This window comes from Oryctolagus cuniculus, chromosome X (assembly GCF_051225735.1).
Source record: "Oryctolagus cuniculus isolate XC-2025 breed Fujian yellow rabbit chromosome X, ASM5122573v1, whole genome shotgun sequence".
NCBI lineage: Eukaryota > Metazoa > Chordata > Mammalia > Lagomorpha > Leporidae > Oryctolagus > Oryctolagus cuniculus.
In genome coordinates this window covers 90,890,624-90,911,867 of record NC_142888.1, presented here as the reverse complement: position 1 = coordinate 90,911,867, position 21,244 = coordinate 90,890,624, and the positions used below count along the sequence as shown (strand labels likewise).

The 21,244-nt window shown below is 45.7% G+C and overlaps 2 protein-coding genes across 3 annotated transcripts in view; one reads left to right on the top strand and one right to left on the bottom strand.

The window, feature by feature from the left end:
• BTK (Bruton tyrosine kinase) overlaps positions 1 to 11,997 on the bottom strand; it is a 39,308-nt gene extending 27,311 nt beyond the window's left edge. Inside the window, exons 1-3 of one of the 2 annotated variants that reach the window (XM_002720367.5) lie at positions 11,783 to 11,997; positions 720 to 889; positions 114 to 212 (exon numbers count right to left, since the gene is read on the bottom strand). In XM_002720367.5, coding sequence (XP_002720413.1) covers positions 114 to 212; positions 720 to 860 — 240 coding nt within the window. In that variant the 5' untranslated portion in view covers positions 861 to 889; positions 11,783 to 11,997. Of the gene's footprint in view, positions 1 to 113; positions 213 to 719; positions 890 to 3,909; positions 4,491 to 11,782 lie in introns of those variants that run through there. The other variant, XM_089324931.1, reaches the window with a different exon arrangement.
• Positions 11,998 to 17,343: 5,346 nt separating this feature from the next.
• RPL36A (ribosomal protein L36a) lies at positions 17,344 to 20,108 on the top strand. The gene is given in 5 exon segments (XM_089324930.1): positions 17,344 to 17,481; positions 17,882 to 17,987; positions 18,171 to 18,238; positions 19,551 to 19,673; positions 19,959 to 20,108. Coding segments are annotated over 5 exon segments (441 nt in total). The 5' UTR covers positions 17,344 to 17,358; the 3' UTR covers positions 19,980 to 20,108.
• Positions 20,109 to 21,244: the final 1,136 nt, after the last annotated feature.

The following is a 21,244-nucleotide window of genomic DNA, read 5'->3' as shown; positions in this document are numbered from 1 at the left end:
CGAACCAGCACCTGTATGGGATGCCGGCACCGCAGGTCTCAGAGGCTTAGCCTACTGTGCCACAGTGCCGGCCCCCCCACTGCTCCACTTTTTTGACATTGGTTTCTACTTACCAGAATCTGTCTTTCAGGGGGAGGGTTTTTTTCAGGCACCACTGTTTCAACACAGGTGATCTTCTCAACATCTATTGAACCCTTCTTACTGCCTCTTCTCTGAGGAAGAGAAAGAAAATTTAGAAAGATTAATAGCAATTTAAGCAACCAGATAATTAGATTTTATTATCTAATCTTATTCAACATAATGACATGGCTCCCACTCTATCAGGACATGGCATTTTGGGGGGAAAAGATCCAGATCCATTAATCTATCCTTCTTTGGTTACCAAATAGAAGGCAAATAAATACTATGGAAGACTGAATGACTATGTGCTTTTGTCATAAGAAATAAGGAAGCAAGTTCCTACTCTTGGATTTCATTCTTACCAATTGCAAAACTCCACAGGAAGATTTTTCTCCGTGGCTTCTTAGCACTTTTGAACTTTTGTCCCAGCACAACTGTAGCTAGTTCTAAGTTAGGAAGTATTTTTGCTGAGTTTACATGTACTCAGATCCACTCCAGCTCCCTCTTCCAACTAAGGAAAGTGTACCTTTTTCCCCAGAAAAATTTAAAGTCAAGTCCTTGAAATCTTGAAACTTGGGTTTCATAGCTTGGAAACTTACCCCACGTTCAAAGTCATACTCATAGTAGGAAAGTTTCTGCACAGTCAAGAGAAAGAGGCGCTTCTTGAAGTTTAAGGGTGATGTTTTCTTTTTCTGCTGGGAACGCTTCAGAAAGATGCTCTCCAGTATCACTGCAGCCATAGCTTCTCCTTCCGGAGCTCACTTGCGTGCTGTTGATAATGAAAGTTCTTGAGGTCCTAGCACATTAACCCTCATCCCTAGCTACCTAGTTTCAAATGAAACAAAATGTGCAAAGCTAGCAAATAGCCTTCTTCCTACCTTGGCATCTTCATCCCATGATCCCCAGCCCCATCATTTTTTTAGTATAACGGATGCACACTGGATTGGGGGAGTGGGATGGGTCTATGTTGTGAGTTTCCATAAACTAGGTTCTTGGGTAAGGCAGTGGAATGCTTTAGAGGTCACGTGACAGATGCTTAGGTGTTTCGTCATGTCTAGAGGCAGCTTTATCCATCTACCCTTTCAGGATAAGGTCTAGAATCTGTGAACAGCAGAAGTCTCTGCACAGCTGTTGACCTTGATCCCCCCAGAATGGATAATGCAGGTGCCAGAACTTCGCTGAGGCAGTTATGGTATTTTCAGTTCCAAGTGAATCAGACAGTGAATGTAGTTTTTCAAACATTGTCCCACTGGGCTCTGTAACCAAGGAGTCTAATTAAGGGTCTGGAGGTTGCACCTGCAGTTAATGACACACATGAACTGTCGCCCAACTGTTTTTGCCCATCACCCACTGACTGAGCTACAAAGAATAGAGACTTTGTTCTGAAGTTGAAGACACAATTTTTTTGAGGGGGTGGCTAGGTTTTGTTCTGTGGCCTTTTTGCCCTCTTTGCCTCAGATTAGTTCCTTTAGATGGCATCAGGCAAAAGTGACACAACTGTCCTACTATTATGGATGCCAGCTTTTTTTAAAAATTATTTATTTATTACTTATTTATTTGAGAGGTAGAGTTACAGCCAGCAAGAGGGAGAAACAGAGAGAAAGGTCTTCCATCACATCTATCACACCCCAAATGGCTGCAACTGCCGGAGCTGAGCCTATCCAAAACCAGGAGCCAGGAACTTCTTCTGGGTCTCCCATGCGGGTGCAAGCGCCCAAGGACTTGGACCATCTTTCACTGGTTTCCCAGGCCAAACCAGAGAGCTGGATCGGAAGAGGAGCAGCCAGGACTTGAACCGGCGCCAATATGGGATTCTGATGCCACAGGCAGAGGATTAACCTACTGCGTCACAGTGCCAGCTCGCCAGCTCTTTTTATTTAAAAAGAGTTACCTACTTTTAGCCTCCCTGAACTTATCACACTCCAGAAGGATTCCATTTAGAGAACTGAAATACAGAAAGGCCATTCACTAGTTCATTCCCCAAATGCCCACAACAGCTCCCAGCTTTGGTTCTGGCCTAGACCCAGCTGTCAGTATTACTCAGCACCTATTCTCACCCTTACAACTTACTGAGCTGTCTCCATGCTCTTCAAATGTCCCTCATCCTTATGTCAATATGCAAGTGATCACACTCCCTTTTATGGGGGGGGGGAATAATGGGTGGAGAGGAACGCAATTACTTAAGCCATCACCACTGCTTCAGAGGGTCTGCACTGGCAGGAAGATAGAATCAGGAGCCAGAGCCAGGAATCAAACTCAGCTACTCCCATATGGGCTAAATGCCAGGATAAATGCCCACTCCTAGCATCGCCTACTGCCTCGTAGTGTGCACATTAGTAAGAAGCTGGAATTGGGAGTGGAGCTAGGATTTGAACCCAGGCACTCTGATATGGGATACACAAGTCTCAGACACTGTCTTAACTGCTTTGCCAAATTCCACCTCTGCCATTGGCTTTTTAAACAAGATTTTATTTTATTTCTTTGAAATGTAGAGTAATGGGGGTAGGGGAGAGGGAGAGAATGATTCCATCCACTGTTCACTTCCCAAACGCCTGCAATAGCCAAGGCTGGGTCATCCTGAAACCATGAGCCTGGAACTCCATCTGGGTCTCCCATGTGGATGGCAAGGGCCCAAGTACTTGGGATATCTTCCACTGCCTTCTCAGATGTATTAGCAGGAAACTGTATCAGAAGCGGAGCAACTAGGACTCGAAACTGGCACTCTGACACAGGATGTCGGTGTTGCAAGCAGCAGCTTAAGTCATTGCACCACAGCACCAGCCCCTGTCATTGTTTTTTTTTTTTTAATTCAATACTTTATAGCAGCTATTCCCCTAAAGTTAATGCAAGACCTTATATTTCTACTAATTCCAAACTTTCATTAGAAGTGTGAAGTAACAAACAAATACTGTTATAAAAATGGAGCAGTAAGTAACTAACCAAAAAAAAAAAATCACCAGCCCTTTTTTCAAATTTTGTTAGAGGTAGGTTTTTTCCCGTGAGGTGGGGGTGGGAGTGGGAGTGGTGGGATTTTTTAAACTAAACTTCTCATGTTTTTAGTGGCACCAAGGAAGCAGAAGAAATAAAGTCAGCAGGTTATTTTCTACTTGGCAATGCAGATTCTTGCTCAGAAGAGGAAAGCAAGGGGTGGTTTTCTATTGGTGCCTGGGGCTATCCACATCGTTATTTTGCTCTTTCCTGTGGTGTAGAAGGTTCTATTATCATACTAGGGAGGCAAAAATAGATGAAAGGAACACCAGGGATGTTCAGAATTTCCACTTTGCTGCTGGTCTACGATGTGGATGCCATTGTCTTCTGGTGGTGAATTAGTTCAATCATTCATAAATGCTATTTTGAGAAAAAATGGGCAAAGGGGCAAACCGTTTCCCACACCCTGACTCCCTGGCTCAGAACAGCGCTCACAAGAGTGGTGAAGTAATAAGAGTGGACAACCAATCCGTTCTTTCTAATAGTCAGTTGTAGCTCAAACCCCAAAGAGGTTGCTTTTAACATGACCATTAGTCATTTACCCAGAAGCAATGATAAGAGCAATAATACTCTGTTCTCAGAAACTGCCAACTCATTGAAATCCCTGGAATAATATCATATGTGTCTCCGTGGTGAATTACAATGCCCTCTTCACAATGAAAACTCAAATTACAGAAGGCAAAACCTTAAAAACCTTGAGCAGCATGCTCAGTAAATGGGGTCAGAAGCATCCCAACAAACCATGTCCTGTTGTGCTTCGTTTAGCTCAATAACCACCCCCACCCCCACCCAGCCTTTTACCTTTAGTTTCACTGCGAGCTCTTGTTGGATATGCTCCCTGCTCAGACTCAGCATCTGCTTCAGTCTTGGCCTCTGCTCTTATTTCCTATGAGACAGATCCTTTCTCTAAAGTGTCTGTCTTAGGGTAGGGTTTAGTGCTGGTCTAAGTATGAGGAAGTAGGTCTCCCACTGGCCATCACCTCTTCTGAGCAAGGAGTGAAATGGCCTCCACCTTTAGATCAGTGAGCTGAAAGATCACCGGGATTCCCATGGCTTGGCATCCCCTTCTGTGACCTGTTCCATAGGATTCTTCTGATGCTGTAATGTTCCCATTTCTTTCAGATTCACACAGCCAGGAAATGCCAGAGTTCTTCCTTAGGCCTCAGCGGTCCATCAGCCAGCAATGAGAAAGGGGAGGCACCTGTCTTTATGCCTTCCAGGAGGTTGGTGTGTACTGGACAGCTCTGTGGCAGAGGGTGCTGTGGATGTTCATTGTAGACGGCTCTCTCTTCTTTTCTAACAATTTTAGCAGCTAACAGAGTCAATTTGACCACAAAAGATGCACAACGAGAACTGAACCTGCACCCCACTTGGGGTCTGAGGGAAACGGAAGTGACATGAATGTCACACACACAAACACGCACACAGAGTTGTTTATGTAGACGAAAAAAAGAAAAAGAGAGAAGTAATAGAAAGACACAAAGCTCTTCATTTAGAATGAAGAAATAGAGTTTCAGTGTCGCAATATTCTCTTTATTAAACCACAAATGCAAGGATTTTTCCCATGGCCACATGTTGCAGCCTTCCAACTCCCTGTAGAGCAGCAGAATTCAGAAAGAGGAAGCTTATTAATAAGGGTTCAGCTATTGTACCAACTGCACTATGCCAAGGAATTAATAATTAGTACTTGCAGAATCAGTAAACTAAATTGCCTTTGGCTCCTATCTTTTTCCATGGTAAGATAACACGGCATTAAGGACAACACCAGAGCAGGATTCAGAAAGATACAGAGCCTGCCTATGACTGGGAAGAGTCCATGAGATGCTAGAAAAAAATCAGTCATTTATACTTCAAATAACTGCTTACCCAGAGATATCCAAGAAGCAGTGTTTTCTCTCTCTCTCTCTTTTTTTTTTTTTTTGACAGGCAGAGTGGACAGTGAGAGAGAGAGACTGAGAGAAAGGTCTTCCTTTGCCGTTGGTTCACCCTCCAATGGCCGCCGCGGCCAGTGCGCTGCGGCTGGCGCACCGCGCTGATCTGATGGCAGGAGCCAGGTACTTCTCCTGGTCTCCCATGGGGTGCAGGGCCCAAGCACTTGGGCCATCCTCCACTGCACTCCCGGGCCACAGCAGAGAGCTGGCCTGGAAGAGGGGCAACCGGGACAGAATCCGGCGCCCCGACCGGAACTAGAACCCGGTGGACCAGCGCCACAAGGCGGAGGATTAGCCTAGTGAGCCGCAGCGCCGGCCGCAGTGTTTTCTCTTTATTTTTTCTTTCAACCACTACTTGAGTGGCCAGCCAGATGCTAGCCATTCCCTTTCTCTATCTAGGGAGGCGGAAGGGTGCTCTTGTTTCTCTCAGTCTTTAAACTGTTGGACATTTTACATGTATCAGTTCATTTATTCTGCACAGCAAATAGATGAGGAAGCTGAGATTCACAGACGTTATGTGACTTGTTCAAGCTCATCCATGCCCGCTTGCTCTTTTGTCTGTAGCCCTTGCTGTTTCCATGGTACCTCGTTGCATCCTGGGAGGTATTTTATGTTGGCCTTTGATGAAGTGTGATATGAAACCGTCTTCCTCAGCATCCTGTCATTCCCCATGGCTTCCGCAAAGAGCAGTTGGGGCAGGGGGGAAGAGAGAATTCAGGCTCTTGGGCTCTTTAGGCTGCTAAGGATGATCTGTCTTTGGTGATTGTCAGCTTTTACTGGTTCCTACAGGAGGACTCTTCTCAGTCTTGTCAGGTTCATTTACATTTGCTGTCTTTAAATTCCCCCACAGAGACCTGGAAGGAGCTCCAGGCTTCTGGCTTCAGATTGGCCCAGCTTCAGCCTTGTGGCCATTTAGGGAGTGAACCAGTGGATGGAAGATCTCTCTCACTCTCTCTGCCTCTGTAACTCTGCCTTTCGAATAAATAAATCTTTAAAAAAAATAAACTCCCCACAAGGAGATTTTGTCTAATTTGTGGATTCCTAAAGTCACTTGCTATTTCCTCTTTCAGATGTTTCATTCTTGAGGAATGCAAGTATAGTATTTGGGTGGAACACCCACTCTTCCTTATCCCTAGGGTTGTTATTGATTACCGTGAAAATAAAACTTTGAATATACTTTCTTTGTGTTATGAAATACTTCAAATGTGAACAGAAAGTATAGAGGGTAACATTACACTCATGGACTCACCACTTAGCTTTGTAGAATCCTAACATTGTGCCATAATTGCATCAGGCGTTCTTTTAGAAATAAAATACCATTGGGGGCTGGCGTTGTGGCATAGCTGGTAAAGCCACTGCCTGTAATGCTGGCATCCCATATGGGCACTGGTTTGAATCTCGGCTGCTCCACTTCTGACCCAGCTCCCGACAAATGCGCCTGGGAAAGCAGTAGAAGATGGCCCAAGTACTAGGACCCCTGCACCCACATGAAAGACTCAGAAGAAGCTCCTGGCTCCTGGCTTCGACCTGGCCCAGTCCTGGCCATTTCGGCCATCTGGAGAGTGAAGCAGCGGATGGAAGATCGCTCTCTGTGTCTCTCCCTCTGACTTTCAAATAAATAAATCTCAAAACCCCCTTGTGTACTTTACAACCTTAGTCCTCTCCCTACTAGGAGGTTAGCAATACCTTGAATGTGGCATTTATCATCCTTAGGCACATCTTAATATATTACTACATATGTCAGTACCCATAAAAAGATACATACTACTGGTTTGTATATTTTCAGTTTTTATATCTAAGTGATATGAGTTCTTAAACCACTTGCCTTTTCTTTCTAAATGTAATATTTTATGATTTCTTTATCTTGGCAGCTCTAGTTATAAGTTTTAATTCATTTCATATTCATAAATTATTCTATATGATGAATACATCCCAACTTATTTATCCATTCTCATGTCAATGGACATTTAGGTTGTTTGTTTTCAGTGGTAAATAATGGTGCCAAGAATATCCTTGTACACGTAGTCACAGTTTTTGCAATCAAAATGAATTCTGAGTTACTCAAACCCAGGTCTAGCTTACACGTTAGACTATGTACTTTGCATTATTCCTTGTTTCCTTTTCAGTCTTATCTTCCTTTCTATCTTTCACCATGAAAGTTGGTAGAGGGGCCGGCGCTGTGGCACAGCGGGTTAACGCCCTGGCCTGAAGCGCCGGCATCCCATATGAGCGCCGGTTTCAGACCCGGCTGCTCCACTTCCAATCCAGCTCTCTGCTATGGACTGGGAAAGCAGAAGAAGATGGCCCAAGTCCTTGGGCCCCTGCACACAAGTGGGGGACCCAGAGGAAGCTCCTGGCTCCAGGCTTCAGATGAGTGCAACTCTGGCCATTGTGGCCATTTGGGGAATGAACCAGCGGATTGAAGACCTCTCTTTCTCTCTCTGCCTCTCCTCTCTCTGTGTAACTCTGACTTTCAAATAAATAAATCTTAAAAAAAAGAGTTATTGTTATCTATTTTATTGTGTATGATGACTGATGAAGTATTCTGTCATGGTCTTGTATGTTTCTCAAATAAATCTCCCTTTTAACATATGAAAAAAAAAAAAAGAAAAAAGTTGGTAGAATTATCAACTGGCTCTAGAGGGAGAATGTAACTGTTGGGCTAGATTTGGTCTATCAAAAATCTCTTCTCAGTCCCAAGAGCAGCTTTCACATTCTGATAGAGATTTTGAAAAAGATTTTCTTTGTTTTTGATGAACAGTTGGTAGTTGTACATATTAGGGGGTACAGTGTGTTCAACACACAGTGTATACTGATACAATCAACAAAATTAGCATTTCCATTTCCTTCTCATTTCTGACTGTTTGGATCCTTCAAGTTTCCCTGTTCGAGTTCTTCATATCTAAAATGTATAATATGTTATCGTGGGTTAGAGTCACCTCTCTGAGAATTCCTTGGTCTCGGAATCAGAAGAGACGTCTTCTTTAAAATACCATAACCATAGTAACAAAGCAACTCCATTTAATCTTGTTAAGTTCCTAATCAGTTCTGTTCCAGTCCCAGGGAAGCCTAATTAGTTTTTGTTAATAAGCTCCATGGTCAGCACTACAGACGACAAATTTGTGCTGAAGACTTGCAGCCGAAATCAGTTTCCTGACTAATTCTTGCTGTAGTCATTTCCAAGAGGTCTTGTGGCTTTGGTTTTTCCCTGAGATTTCGTGTTAACATTTTGAATTTTGCATCAGAGATTTCAAAAACTTCTAGATCTCTGTGATTTGACATATCTGCCCTGCACTAGAGTCAATAGATTCTGGCCAAGTGATGATGGAAGGAGAGTCAGGTAGCCAATCTGCAAGTTCACAGGCCGAGGCAGGTTGGTGATAATACTATCATTCCTCCACTGGGGTGTGGAGGGTGACTGCTGAGGTGCTCACGTTTCACTCCAGACTTGTGTGCCCCTTTGACTGCCTTTCTCATTTTAGGTTTGTTTTCCTTGGTTTAAACATTTTCTTTATTTTCTCCCAACATCAAGTTAACACATGCTCATTTTAGAAAGTGTTTCAAGCACAGGAAAATTTCAAAGGAAAAATCACAAATCCATCATCCAGAAGCTTCACTATTTTGGCATATTTCCTTCCGCTCCCTCTGTATGTTTCTTCTCATGTTTGAGAAGAAATTGTACATACTATGTGTAGCCCACTTGGGTTTCTGAACATCTATCCAAAATCCTTTTCCAAAAAAGATCTAAATTTCTTTTTTAAACACTATTTCTTAGTATTTACTATTATTGAAATCTCTATGTAAGCATCGTTTACCAAGTCAAAAAGGATGTGCCTTTTGCATATTGAAACATATTGCCAAAACAGTCTCTAGAAACATCCTACCAAATTCTATTCCGACTAGCCCTCTTTCCCCACATCCTTATGCTCTATTTCCAAACATTTTTCTTAAACTCTGGTTTGATTACATGTGAATCTGGTTTTTCTCAGAATCGGAAATCCTGAACTCCAGTATACCCCAAACTCCAACTTGTCTGCAATTTAACTTCTCTTGTCTCTTTACAATTTCCTCCCGTGAAGAGTGAGCTAATATAGTTTACTTTCATTTCAGAGAGGCAGGACAGTGAGGTGAGCTGCACTTTGAGGTTCAAATAGCTATTATACCCTTAAGGGCATCTGGTGAGGGCTTTCAGAGTGGCCAAAAAAGCCTGGGATTAATTAAGGCCTCTAGGTTTCCAATGCCTTCAGATCATTCGCAGTCACTGCGCATGAATCGCCACAGAAACTGAAAGTCACACGTGGCCCAATTGTTTCAAGGTCCTCAGAGGCGTTCTCCCTCCCCCCTCCCTTCCCCAGATGGCTTCATGCATAACCAAGCAGCCTTGGAGTGAAAGAGGTCAGGGTCTTTTTTTCTAGTCTCTTGTTGAGCACTGCCTCGCTGAAATTTCTACGTCTCCCTTATTCTCCGGACTTCATAATCACATTTCAGCGTCACTGAGGGAAAAGCAGCAGGTAACTGATGAGTGTTTTGAGAACACCCGAGCTTTGGTTTTCAAAAGCCGTGTCTTCCCCTTATACCTAAGTCACTTCCTGGTATGGGTCTAGTCCACCGAAAGGAAACTCTGTAGGAAATTTGCTCAAATGGAAATAACAGATCATCGTGATAATATAAAATTGTACCAATACCCTAGAACTGGATGGAAAATTATACTAGTTCTTGCCGTAAGGAGTTTACAAAAGGATTAAAAACAAAAACATCAGTACCCATAAGCAGCAGAAATTTGGATTTCAACACAAGCAAGCAGCATAAATAGTCTATATAGGGATGAGTGTTGTGGGACAGTACATTAAGCTAGCGCTTAGAACTCCCACATGTCATTTGGAGCATCAATTCGAGTCTCAGCTACTCTGCTTCTGATCCAGCTTCCTGTTACTGTATCCTGGGAGAGGAGGCAGGAAGTGCTTGGGCCCCTGCCATCCACCTCAGAGACCCTGATGGAGTGCCTGGCTTCTGGTTTCAGCCTGACCCTGGGCCTGGCTGTTGTAGGCATTTGGGGAGTGAATCAGTGGATGATTCTGTGTCTCCCCGCCCTCCCCCCTCCTCCCCCTCCACTGCCACCGCCGTGTGTGTGTGTGTGTGTGTGTGTGTGTGTGTTGCTCTGCCTTTCAAGTAGATGAAAATGACTAAATATTTTTAAAAGAAAAACACAGTCTAAATATAAAAGAGGTCAGAATGGAGAAGATAGGGCAACGCCTAAGGGATACGGTTAGAGCATGATGCTTTAGGTTCCCATGAGTATTTGCATTTTGTGGCCTATTTGGAGAGTAACACTATTTTATCAAATAACTGAGGTTCCAGAGAGGCTGAAGCACTCTGTCTTCAGGGGCTTGATATGCAAAATGAGGGAAGGAGCAGAACCAACACACAACTAACAGCAAAGAGGACACTCCTTGAGCTGTGTGGCTCCCCACCCGCCAGGCTCTGAGCTTTGCTACTGTGCCGCTGCCTCTGGAAGTGACTGGCATGGGTGGCCAAGGAACTGGGATGCTATTTGGAGGTCCAGCAAGTCATCCAAGGATGTCTTGATCAGAGTTGCCCATCCCCTGTATTCTAAATGCCACACCATTTTCTTTAGGTAGTTCCTCTAGAGACACTGGCATCGCTTCTCGGCCTTTTGGCTAACAAGCGTAGAGACACTGGCAGGTCTTGGGCAGAATAAAAATAATAGCAAACACTAAGCTACAGCACTTGCTATTCCCACCAGGCCCTGTTGTTAACTGTTTTCTGTTTAGTTATACATTCAGAGCTCACAACAACCCGATGGGGAAGGTGCTAGGCAAGCAAGGAGGGGGCAAGGGAAAAAGGCAGAGAAAGTGCAGGGGAATAAAGGTGCAAGAAAAATTTGGGGCAATTCAATAGTCATTTATTAAGTGCTGACTGTCACGGGCTATGGGGATGAACAAAATAAAGGGCGGTATAATAGAGAGGGAAGACAGGTAGAGAAAGGCAGAGAAGGCAGAGATGGAGGGCGGAGAGGAGGAGAGGAGAAATAAGCAAGACAAGAGAAAAGTAAGCTGTGCACATGGCAGGCAATGGTAAGCAGAGAAACCTTCACCATGACCTCAGAGGTTGGCCACACTGTCTGGGCTGAGGCAGAGGCTGCTTTTTTTCTGGCCCAGTCTTACCCACGCTTACCACGAGGTTGGCGCAGCCTCCATATAATCCTCTCAACAAGCCAGCTCTGATCACAGCCACATTTGGCCTGACGCAGCCCAAGGCAGCTGGCTTATACCTATTTGGCGTATGAGCTTTTATCCTTATTTCGGAGAAACCTATAGCTGAGAATTTCTTCTTCTAAGTGTCCCATGGACACAGGTACACATTTTGGGTCTTCAAACAATCTTTGAGCCAATGGCTTGTTTTCATCCTACTGCTACCTGCAATATTACTTTTCCACCAAATTTCCAACATTTGCTACCTGTTCAGAGGATCACCTCGTGTCACTTTTTTCTCTTCCCAGCCCCTCCCCAAGCAGCCCTCCTCAGCAAGGACCCTTACAGCCCCTCAAATCACCGGAAGGGACCGCCAGGGCCTCGTGCTGAGGACACTCCCACTCTCCATCAGCCTCCTGTGCCAGCAGACTTACGGCACCAGCCATGCTTTCGCTCCGGCCGCCTTCGGTGGCCCGAGGAAAAGGCCCCTGCTGCTGCTGCTGCCCAGCCCCTACCACGCCCCAGACCCACCTCAGTCCCGACTTAATGCAGGTAGCTTCCCAGATGCATTGAGGTGCCAGGACTTGGAAGGTGGTACTTGATCGCAGAAAACACTGGCCCTGGAGACATATTCTTACAGTCCAGAGAGGAAGGACAGTCTGAGCAAACCCCACCCTTTCACAGCCACTCAGTTCCCTTTTTTTGTTTCCTGACTTAAACCAATGGCTTTTTTTTCTCGTCTCAGCAGCGTGCTATCTGGCTCCCTGCTGCTGTCCCTATTTCCCCCAGCCCCCAGCTGTCCCCGCCCCTCATTTGCTTGGGACCTCTGACACTACTATCTTGAGACCAGCTCTGAAAGAACCTTCCTCAACATTACAGGGGCCCCTGAGACCCCAGATGGGGCTGCACTGACTGCTCCTCAGGCCGCCCGCTCTGGGGTAAAGGGTCAAGGTACCCAAAGCGCCACGGGGATGGCCAGCGCAGGCAGAGGAGGCTTACAAGAGAGACGAGAGGCCCAGGCTGGCGGAGACGGCTGCCCAGAGGACTGCCCAGGAAGAGTGTCCTCTGAGGCAGAGGAGACTCGGGGCCACTCAGTTAAACTGGATAGCGGAGGATGCAGAGTGCTCACCCAGGGACCCCCAAAGTGCAGAACCTGACAGAGGTAGGGGCAAGAACTCTCCCCTGCTGAGCCATTTTCTCAGAAAGCACTTGTATCTACAGATGAAAGTGCCAGGATGTACGTCCACACCAAGACTTGTGCCCTTCCCCATTTTCTGTGGATGTTGATTTTCTCCATTTAACAGTCAGATTCAAGCATTAACTCTTAATTTACACATTTCGGGCCGGCGCTGTGGTGTAGCGGGTAAAGCCGCCACCTGCGATGCCAGCATCCCATATGGATGCCGGTTCGAGTCCTGGCTGCTCCACTTCCGATCCAGCTCCCTGATAATGTGTCTGGGCTCCTGCACCCACATGGGAGACCCAGATGAAGCTCCTGGCTCCTGGCTTCGGATTGGCGCAGCCTTCTCTGTGGCGGCCATTTGGGAAGTGAACTACCAGATGGAAGACCTCTCTCTCTCTCTCTCTTTGTAACTCTACCTTTCAAATAAAATTTTTTTTTAAATTACATATTTCATTTTAATCCTGTAAAACAATAAACCAAAGTAGGTGTGCTCCTTGAAGCCTGGATGTTTTCCCAGAAGCCTCCTAGCTAACCTACGTTCTGGCTGCAATCTTCGCCCTGACAGCTCTTTGATGAGATACAGCTGGTACTGGCTGCAGGCAGTGATGGTTGACAGAGTTCCTGGCGACTTCTCTGTTTGTGCACCTTGACTCCTGGGGAACTCCCATATCTTTTTTTTTTTTAAATAAAAACATTATTTATTTGAAAGGAAGAGTTACGGGGTGGGGGGGGTGGAGAGAGAGAAAGAGAATCTTTCATCTGTTGGTTCACTCCCCAAATGGCTGCAACCGCCAGGGCTGAAGCAGGCCAAAGCCAGGAGCCAGGAGTCTGGAGCTGCTTCTGTGTCTCACACGTAGGTGGCAGGGGCCTTGATACTTGGGCCATCTTCTGCTGCTTTTCCCAGGTCATTAGCAGGGAGCTGGATTAGAAGTGAAGCCGCTGGTACTCGAACTGACGCCTATATAGGATGTTGACATTACAAATGGCGGCTTTACCTGCTACACCACAGCGCAGGCCCTCAGGCTCTGTATCCTAGTGTAGAAACGGATCCCCAATCTCGCTACAAATAACCCATCAGAATTTTTAAGGCAACAAGACTTAGTTGCTTTCTTTAAGCATCTGTAGGACGGTAAAGTGATTAAGCCTCACGTCTTCACAAGATAGATGGATAGCAAGTGCGGTAGAAGTTCTCTACTTTATTCACAACTTAATACCCTTTCACTGGTCTTCCACAGTAGCTGCGGCAGTCACCTGCCTGAGAGCTGGCCACAGGCATTCGCCTTCCCTTCCCTTTTCTTCAGTCAGACGCTGCTGTCACGTGCCCTGTTCCTTCTCAAGGTCATCTTGGGATGAGGACTGGGGGTTGACAGCCATACAACAGAGGAGCAAGGCAAGAGGGAGGAGGTCAAATGAAAGGGAAAGCAAGCCTATACTCCTCTTCACCACGGCCACTTCCCTAGCACACTCGTCTACATCGACAGAACTACACCCAAATAACGCGAACGAGTGGCTGCACTCAAAAGTTCTCCATGTCATAGAAGCCCCTGCTCTTGCCATTAGCCCATTCCACATTTTTTTAAAAATGACCTCTGAGGAAGATATAGAAAGTAGCCTGGAAAAAGAAATCTGTGACTGGGGCCTGTGCTGTGGTGCAGTGGGTTGAAGCAGTGGCCTGAAGCACAGGCATCCCATATGGGTGCCGGTTCGAAACCCAGCTGCTCCTCTTCTGATCCAGCTCTCTGCTGTGGCCTGGGAAAGCAGTAGAGGATGGCCCAAGTCCTTGGGCCCCTGCACCCACGTGGGAGACATGGAGGAAGCTCTTGGCTCCTGGCTTCGGATAGGTGCAGCTCTAGCTGTTGCGACCATCTGGGGAATGAACCAGCAGATGGAAGACCTCTCTTTCTCTCTGTCTCTGCCTCTCTCTGTAACTCTTTCAAATAAAATAAAAATGAATTTTTTTTTTAAAAAATCTGTGACTGGCTCAAGGCTGTGTCAGCTAGATTTGATGACAGAAGCAGGTATGAGAAGCCAAACTCAACCAGGGCTCAAGGTGATGTCCCACAACTTAGAACTTCCAATGACTCCAGGGTAAAGTAGCGTAGCGGTAGCATTTATGAAAATGGTTCAGGGAGTTCTGCTGATAGTAATCAGGAGAAATGGCATGTCAGTAACATGGCTGCCAGAAAAGCCAAGGTGGCATTAGGCTTCTGTGCAGAAGTAAAATATCTAGACGGAGGAAAGTGAATATTCCACCTGCTTTACAAGGCCAGACCCCATCTGGAGTCTTGCATTCAGTTCTGAGCGCCTTGTTTTAGGAGAAATTCATGAGTAGGAGCATGTCCAAAACATAGACCAGGATTAGTATACAAACTTAAGATGAATACATCCTGGAGATGTAATAGCATGGTAACTATACTTCATAATACTATATTGTTTATTTGAAATTTGACAAGAGGGCAGATTTTCAGTGTCCTCACCCCCTCCGGATTTACACACACAGTGGTAACTATAGGTGGCTAATTTGTGATAACCATTACACAATGTATATGCCTATCAAATGCTCATGTTATTCACCAAGTTTCGTCAATGAAATATTTTGAAATAAAAAACAAAGAACTCCAAAGCGGTGTCACATGAGAAACAATAAGAGAAATAAAGGTTAATTAAATAAATAATGTTTACTGTCTTTGGATTGCCATGTTACTAACATGAAAAACCTGTAGAGGGGTCGGTGTTGTGGTGTAGTGGTAAAAGCCGCTGCCTACAGTGCCGGCATCCCATATGGACACCAGTTTAAGTCCCGGCTGCTCCACTTCTGATCCAGCTCCCTGCTAATGGCCTGGGAAAAGGGGCAGAACATTGCCCAAGTGTTTGGGCCCCTGCCACCCATGAGGGGGACCCAGATGAAGCTCCTGGCTTTGGCCTGGCCCAGTGCAGCAATCTGGGGAGTGAACCAGCAGATGGAAGATCTCTCTCTCTCTTCCCCTCTCCTCTTTGTAACTCTTTCAAATAAAGAAATATTTTTAAAAAATCTGTAGAAACTTCCCAAAGGTTAATGAGATTCTTGAAAGGTCTGCACAGAAGAAAATGCTGTGAGACTATGGGCTGCCAGTTTGGTAAATAAACTTTTTTTTTTTAAAAAAGAATTATTTACTTGAAAAGCAGAGTTACAGAGAGGCAGAGGGAGAGAGAGAGGTCTTCCAATGGCTGGTTCACTCCCCAGATGGCTGCAACAGCCAAAGCTAAGCCAATCTGAAGCCAGGAGCTTGGAGCTTCTTCCAGGTCCCCCACACAGGTGCAGGGGCCCAAGCACTTGGGCCATCTTCTACTGCTTTCCCAGGCCATAGCAGAGAGCTGGATCGGAAGAGGAGCAGCCAGGACTTGAACCAGCGCCCATATGGGATGCTGGCACTGCAGGCAGTGGCTTTACCCGCTCCGACACAGCGCTGGCCCCTAAACGTTTAAAAAATATAACAAGCATGTTTATATTATCCTATTCTGAGAGACCACAAAAGGAGGGTGATCAAGGAGTTATCTTGGAACACATGGCTGTTCGTGGAGTGCATGTAAGCAGGGTACCCCAGGATTGCATCGTTTTTAGCCCCTCACCCACTACCACCTCTTCCTGTGTCCTAGCCCAACTCTCTCTCCTCACTATCCTCTTCTTTGCAGATCCCCCTACTTTCCCCACGAGATGTAGTAGTTAAGTGCAAGGCTGAGGGTCACCATCTGTGTGACTCTGAGTAAGTGAACGGAATGCCTTTGTGCCTCAGGTGCCTCACCTGTTCAATGTTAATAAAGGCACATACCTTCTGGGGCTGCTGTCAGGATTAAAAGAGAGAGTATGTAGAGTCGTTAGGACAAAGGTTGGCGTATAGTCAGTGTTCAACAATTGTTAACTATTATCATTAGCAGGTCACAACAGCAGTATCCAATAATGGTTAAGGAAACCAGGTTCTGGAGTTAAGACCACCTGGATTCGTAAATACCGTTTACATTGTGAAAATCACTTACCAGCCCATGGCCTCAATTTCCTCATCTGTAAAATGGGAATAATAGTACCACCTACCTTCTACAATTACTGTCATAACAGTATTGTATACTGTATGAGGCAGTCTATTTGAAAGCCTAGCACCTGGCAGTCTTTCTCTGGAGCGCTCTCTTGAAACCTACAGTAGTACTTGGCTTCCGCCAGATATGGGGCGGGGCAAAGCAGTGGAGACGAGATAGCAAAGCATTAAGTAAACATTTGTTGAGGGGTAGGCGTTTGTGGGCACTAAAGGCACCTGGGGACACCCACAGCCCATGAGCAACCCGGGTTTTCTTTCTACAAAGTACTCAGCACCTTTTTACTGAGGGAGTAAATTGGCGGCTCACTTCCAGCTTGTTAATAATATGCACCCTGGAAGGGTAGACCAGATGGCTTCCCAGCTCCTGGCCCATGCCCCACTTTTGTGGGCACTTGGGAAGTGAACCAGCAGATAGAAGAGCTGTGCGTATCTCTGTCGCTCCGCCTTTCAAATATACAACAACAACAATAAAAAAATTTTTTGTTGAATGCATCAAGCCTTCCCCGAACGAGCAGTTCTCTGTAAAGGATGTTTCTAGCCTCTGAGAGGTGGACCTGGAATGGACCACGGTTGTGCAGGGCGCCTCCCTTCGACCCTAGCCCCGGCTTCCCTCGGGGACAGGGAGGCCAGAAGGTCTGGAAACAGCCCTACTCCCTTCACGTAACGCTACTACATAGCGGTGTCCAAAAGTGGTGAAGTCATACACAGTTGCAAACGTTGCGGGGAGGGAGGAAGTGTAAGAGAGCCAACCAGCCTTTAGGTCGCGCGAGCATTTCCTTAAAACTCCCGCCCACCGCTGCCAATCGAGTCCTCTCAGCCGCTGGAGGGCGCTACGCATCCCAATCGTACACTCTATGGTCGCTCCCATAGCCTCCCATGAGGAAGTGCGACTGGGAACCGCCTATATACTTCCGCTTCAGGCCGGTTCTCTTTCTTTCCGAGCCGATAGCGTTCCGGCAACATGGTAGGATTTTGGTGTGGGGGCCCGAGAATATCCAGTTTAATCTTCCCACCCGGCGTCATCCATGCTGTCCCGGGTTGGGTCCAAGCTCCTGTAGGGACTTAATGTACCAAATAAGGCCAGTATGGCTGGGATCAACCTCGAAGGGAACGGGCTCCGGGGCTAGGAATGGAAGGGATGGGCTCTAAGAAGTAGAAGACTGAGCCGGGCGTGGAGTAAGATCTCCGCGCTCTGGGGGGCTGGCGGAGGGCACTCTCTCGGAAGCCCTTGGGAGCTGGACCACCGCACTCAGCCACTGGAGCGCAGTTTAGAGTCGAGTGTTTGTGGGACTTCGGCCGCGTCTGCTGGGTCGGGTGCGGTGTTAACGCCTTGTGGTCTGATCTAACGCTGCACGTCCTGAACGGTTTGTTTACCAGGTGAACGTTCCGAAAACCCGCCGGACCTTCTGTAAGAAGTGTGGCAAGCACCAGCCCCACAAGGTGACACAGTATAAGAAGGGCAAAGACTCTCTCTATGCCCAGGGTAAGAGGCCTGCGTGTCATTGGTTTTAGTACCGCATTGGTGAAGTGTGATCTACGACTCGAGACTTTGTGTTTTCTCTCTCGGGTTGGGCATTGGTATTTCTGCTGGCCAACCCAGATAAACCCGTGAGACGACTGTGACTTAAGGTCTTCGAGATACGATAACCAGTAACTTTTTTTCCAGGAAAGCGGCGTTATGATAGGAAGCAGAGTGGCTATGGGGGACAGACTAAGCCGATTTTCCGGAAAAAGGTTAGTGGAAATGACGTGTTTCCTACTTACTGTGGTCAGCACACATGCTTCACAGCATCCTAGGTGTAGTCCCAAGGAAATTGCTGCACCTTTTTTTTTTTTTTTAACTGCAACTAATTACAGTGACAGGTAGTACGCACTGGAGCTGGGAGTGCAACCCAGATTTGCTTCCGGTCTACAATACTGTACAATGCTGGCATTTAACTTATTGGGGGGCAGGGCTCCTTTTTTGAGGAGGCAAAAAATCAAAGTCTGTTAAAGTAGCCAGTTAGGCCATACACTGGCCTCTTCAATTCTACAGGCTGAATAAGTTGTCTTACCCTAAGCGATTCGGCTGCCATTGAAAGTAACTAGCATGGTTCCTGGAGCATAACATTCCAAATCGCCAACATTGCATTGTTTTTGGCACTTAGCTCTGGTTCCAGAAAATATTAAGGAATGATTTTCGTGTTCATTTGAGTGCAATGAATTGTTTGATCTTGGTGGTGAAGGGATGCTCAGGGGCCTTTTTACATTTGGGTAACCTGTTAAGACAGTTCCAGTTGACTACAAGTTTGGAGTACAGCTTGAGATTAGTATAGCTGAATATATGTAATTCTAGACATGATTGTAGATATTAGAATTAATTGATGATAAGTCTTAAGTAAGAACCCTATTCAGTGAATTACACAATTTGACTATTTCACAGTTGTATGACTTATTAAACCTTTTTTAAAAGATTTATTTACTTGAAAGGTACAATACAGAGAGTCAGAGACTTAGAGATCATCCATCTGCTGATTCACTCCCCAGTTGGCTGCAACGGCCAGACCTGGGTCAGGCTGAAGCCAGGAACCTGGAATTCCACCTGGGTCTCCCACGAGGGTACAGGGGCCCAAGTACATGGACCATCTTCTGCTTTCGCCTGGCTCATTAGCAGCGAGCTGGATCGGAAGTGGAGCAGCCAGACTCGACCAGGGCCCATATAAGATGGTGGCTTAACGTGCTGTGCCACAATGCTTTCCCGAACAGGTTTTTGATTGTGTGAAATGCTGTGCTGAAAGGCCACAAGTTCAAGATTGCATAGTGAGTGCGTATTTGGGAGGAAGTGCTTTAGGGTGTTTGTTCTGAATGTAGATTAGTAGGATGTGATGGTAACTGGATAACCCCACCACCTTTGCTGTTGCTACAGATGATTATTTTCTAATAGTTCAGGGAAAATTGGTGGTGACTCATTAGCAGAACATTGCTCTAAGTAGTTTACAGACGTTTTGGAAGAAACTGATTATCTGCTGTTATTTGTGAAGAGTTTGGTTTTGATTTTTTTTTCCAGGCTAAAACTACAAAGAAGATTGTGCTGAGGCTTGAGTGTGTGGAGCCCAACTGCAGATCCAAGAGAATGTTGGCTATTAAGAGATGTAAACACTTTGAATTGGGAGGAGATAAGAAGAGAAAGGTATGTATTATGCGTGGAAGGTGCAACCTTGTCTATATAGCTTTGTTGTCTTTGAAAAGGAAAACATTCTGCTCACTCATCATGGCTTAGAGATCAGGGGCAATTCATTGGGAAAAGAAACAGATCCATAGCTGAAGGTTCAAGACTTTTAGGTTTTGGTTTCACTAAGGACAGGAAGGAGATTTGCCTTAATATAGAATGAATTCTTTGGGATATATGTTATGGATGGAGCAGGGGTTCTTTGCAAGAATTACAAAACTCAGGGCTTCTTTTGTTTTATTACAGGGGCAAGTGATCCAGTTCTAATCTTCGTCTTCTGTTTTGCTATGAAGACAATAAAATCTAAAGGTTACCACTGTTCAGTTCATTTGGTCTTTTGGAAGGGAATGAACCAAAGCCATCAATAAAACTCCTCTTGGAAAATTTTAAGTTTCATGGTTCTGCCGGGTAATACTCATTTCTGATAGAATTTGGTTGAGCACACATCAAATGTTGGATTATGTAATGTGGCACTTGAATCGCTTGGGACTTCATTGGATCCCATTTGCTGTTGAGCAAAGGACACTGGTTACACATGCTGCATACATAGAGACTTAGGTTTCAGACTAATGGGGGAGTCCAATGACATCCATAATCTCACATACTAAAGTCAGTTGGTGAGGAATTTTTATTCCATTTTAAACACAGTATATTAAGAATCCCACAGCCCTTTTAAATACATAGTAATTTGTATAAAATACAAATTATTCCTATTATGTTGAAATAACTGCAAGGAATATAATTTCTGGTATAGTAAGCTTCCCAGTGGAATCAAGGCTATTCTGTCTTTTTTTTTTTTTTGGACAGGCAGAGTGGACAGAGAGACAGAAAGGTCTTCCTTTGCCATTGGTTCGCCCTCCAATGGCCGCTGCGGCCGGCACACCGTGCTGATCCGATGGCAGGAGCCAGGTACTTAATGCTGGTCTCCCGTGGGGTGCAGGGCCCAAGGACTTGGGCCATCCCCCACTGCACTCCCTGGCCACAGCAGAGAGCTGGCCTGGAAGAGGGGCAACCGGGACAGAATCCGGCGCCCCAACCAGGACTAGAACCTTATTCTGTCCATTTTTAATAGTGTTTATTTAGGGGCCTGGCATTGTAGGGTAGTAGGCTAAGCCTCTGCCTGTGGTGCTGGTATCCCATATGGGTGCCCGTTTGTGTCCCATTCAGCTGCTCCTCTTCCAATCCAGCTCTCTGCTATGGCCTGGGAAAGCAGTGGAAGATGGCCCAACTGCTTGGGCCCCTCTACCCACTTGAGAGACCCAGATGAAGCTCCTGGCTTTTACTGCCATATTTAGGGAGTGACCCAGCGAACGGAAGACCTCTCCCTCTGCCTATAACTCTTATCTCTCAAATCTTTTTTTAAAAAGTGCCTATGCGACAGTTGCCAATTATATATTTTCCTCTTCCTCTTCAGTCTTCCTTAGCTCTTTGGAGATCTGCAGCAAAACTGTAGTTTGGTTATTGGGAGAGCATCTCAAGTGGAACAGTTAACTTTCAAATTAGTTTATGATGAGCAAACCTAGGCTTCATAG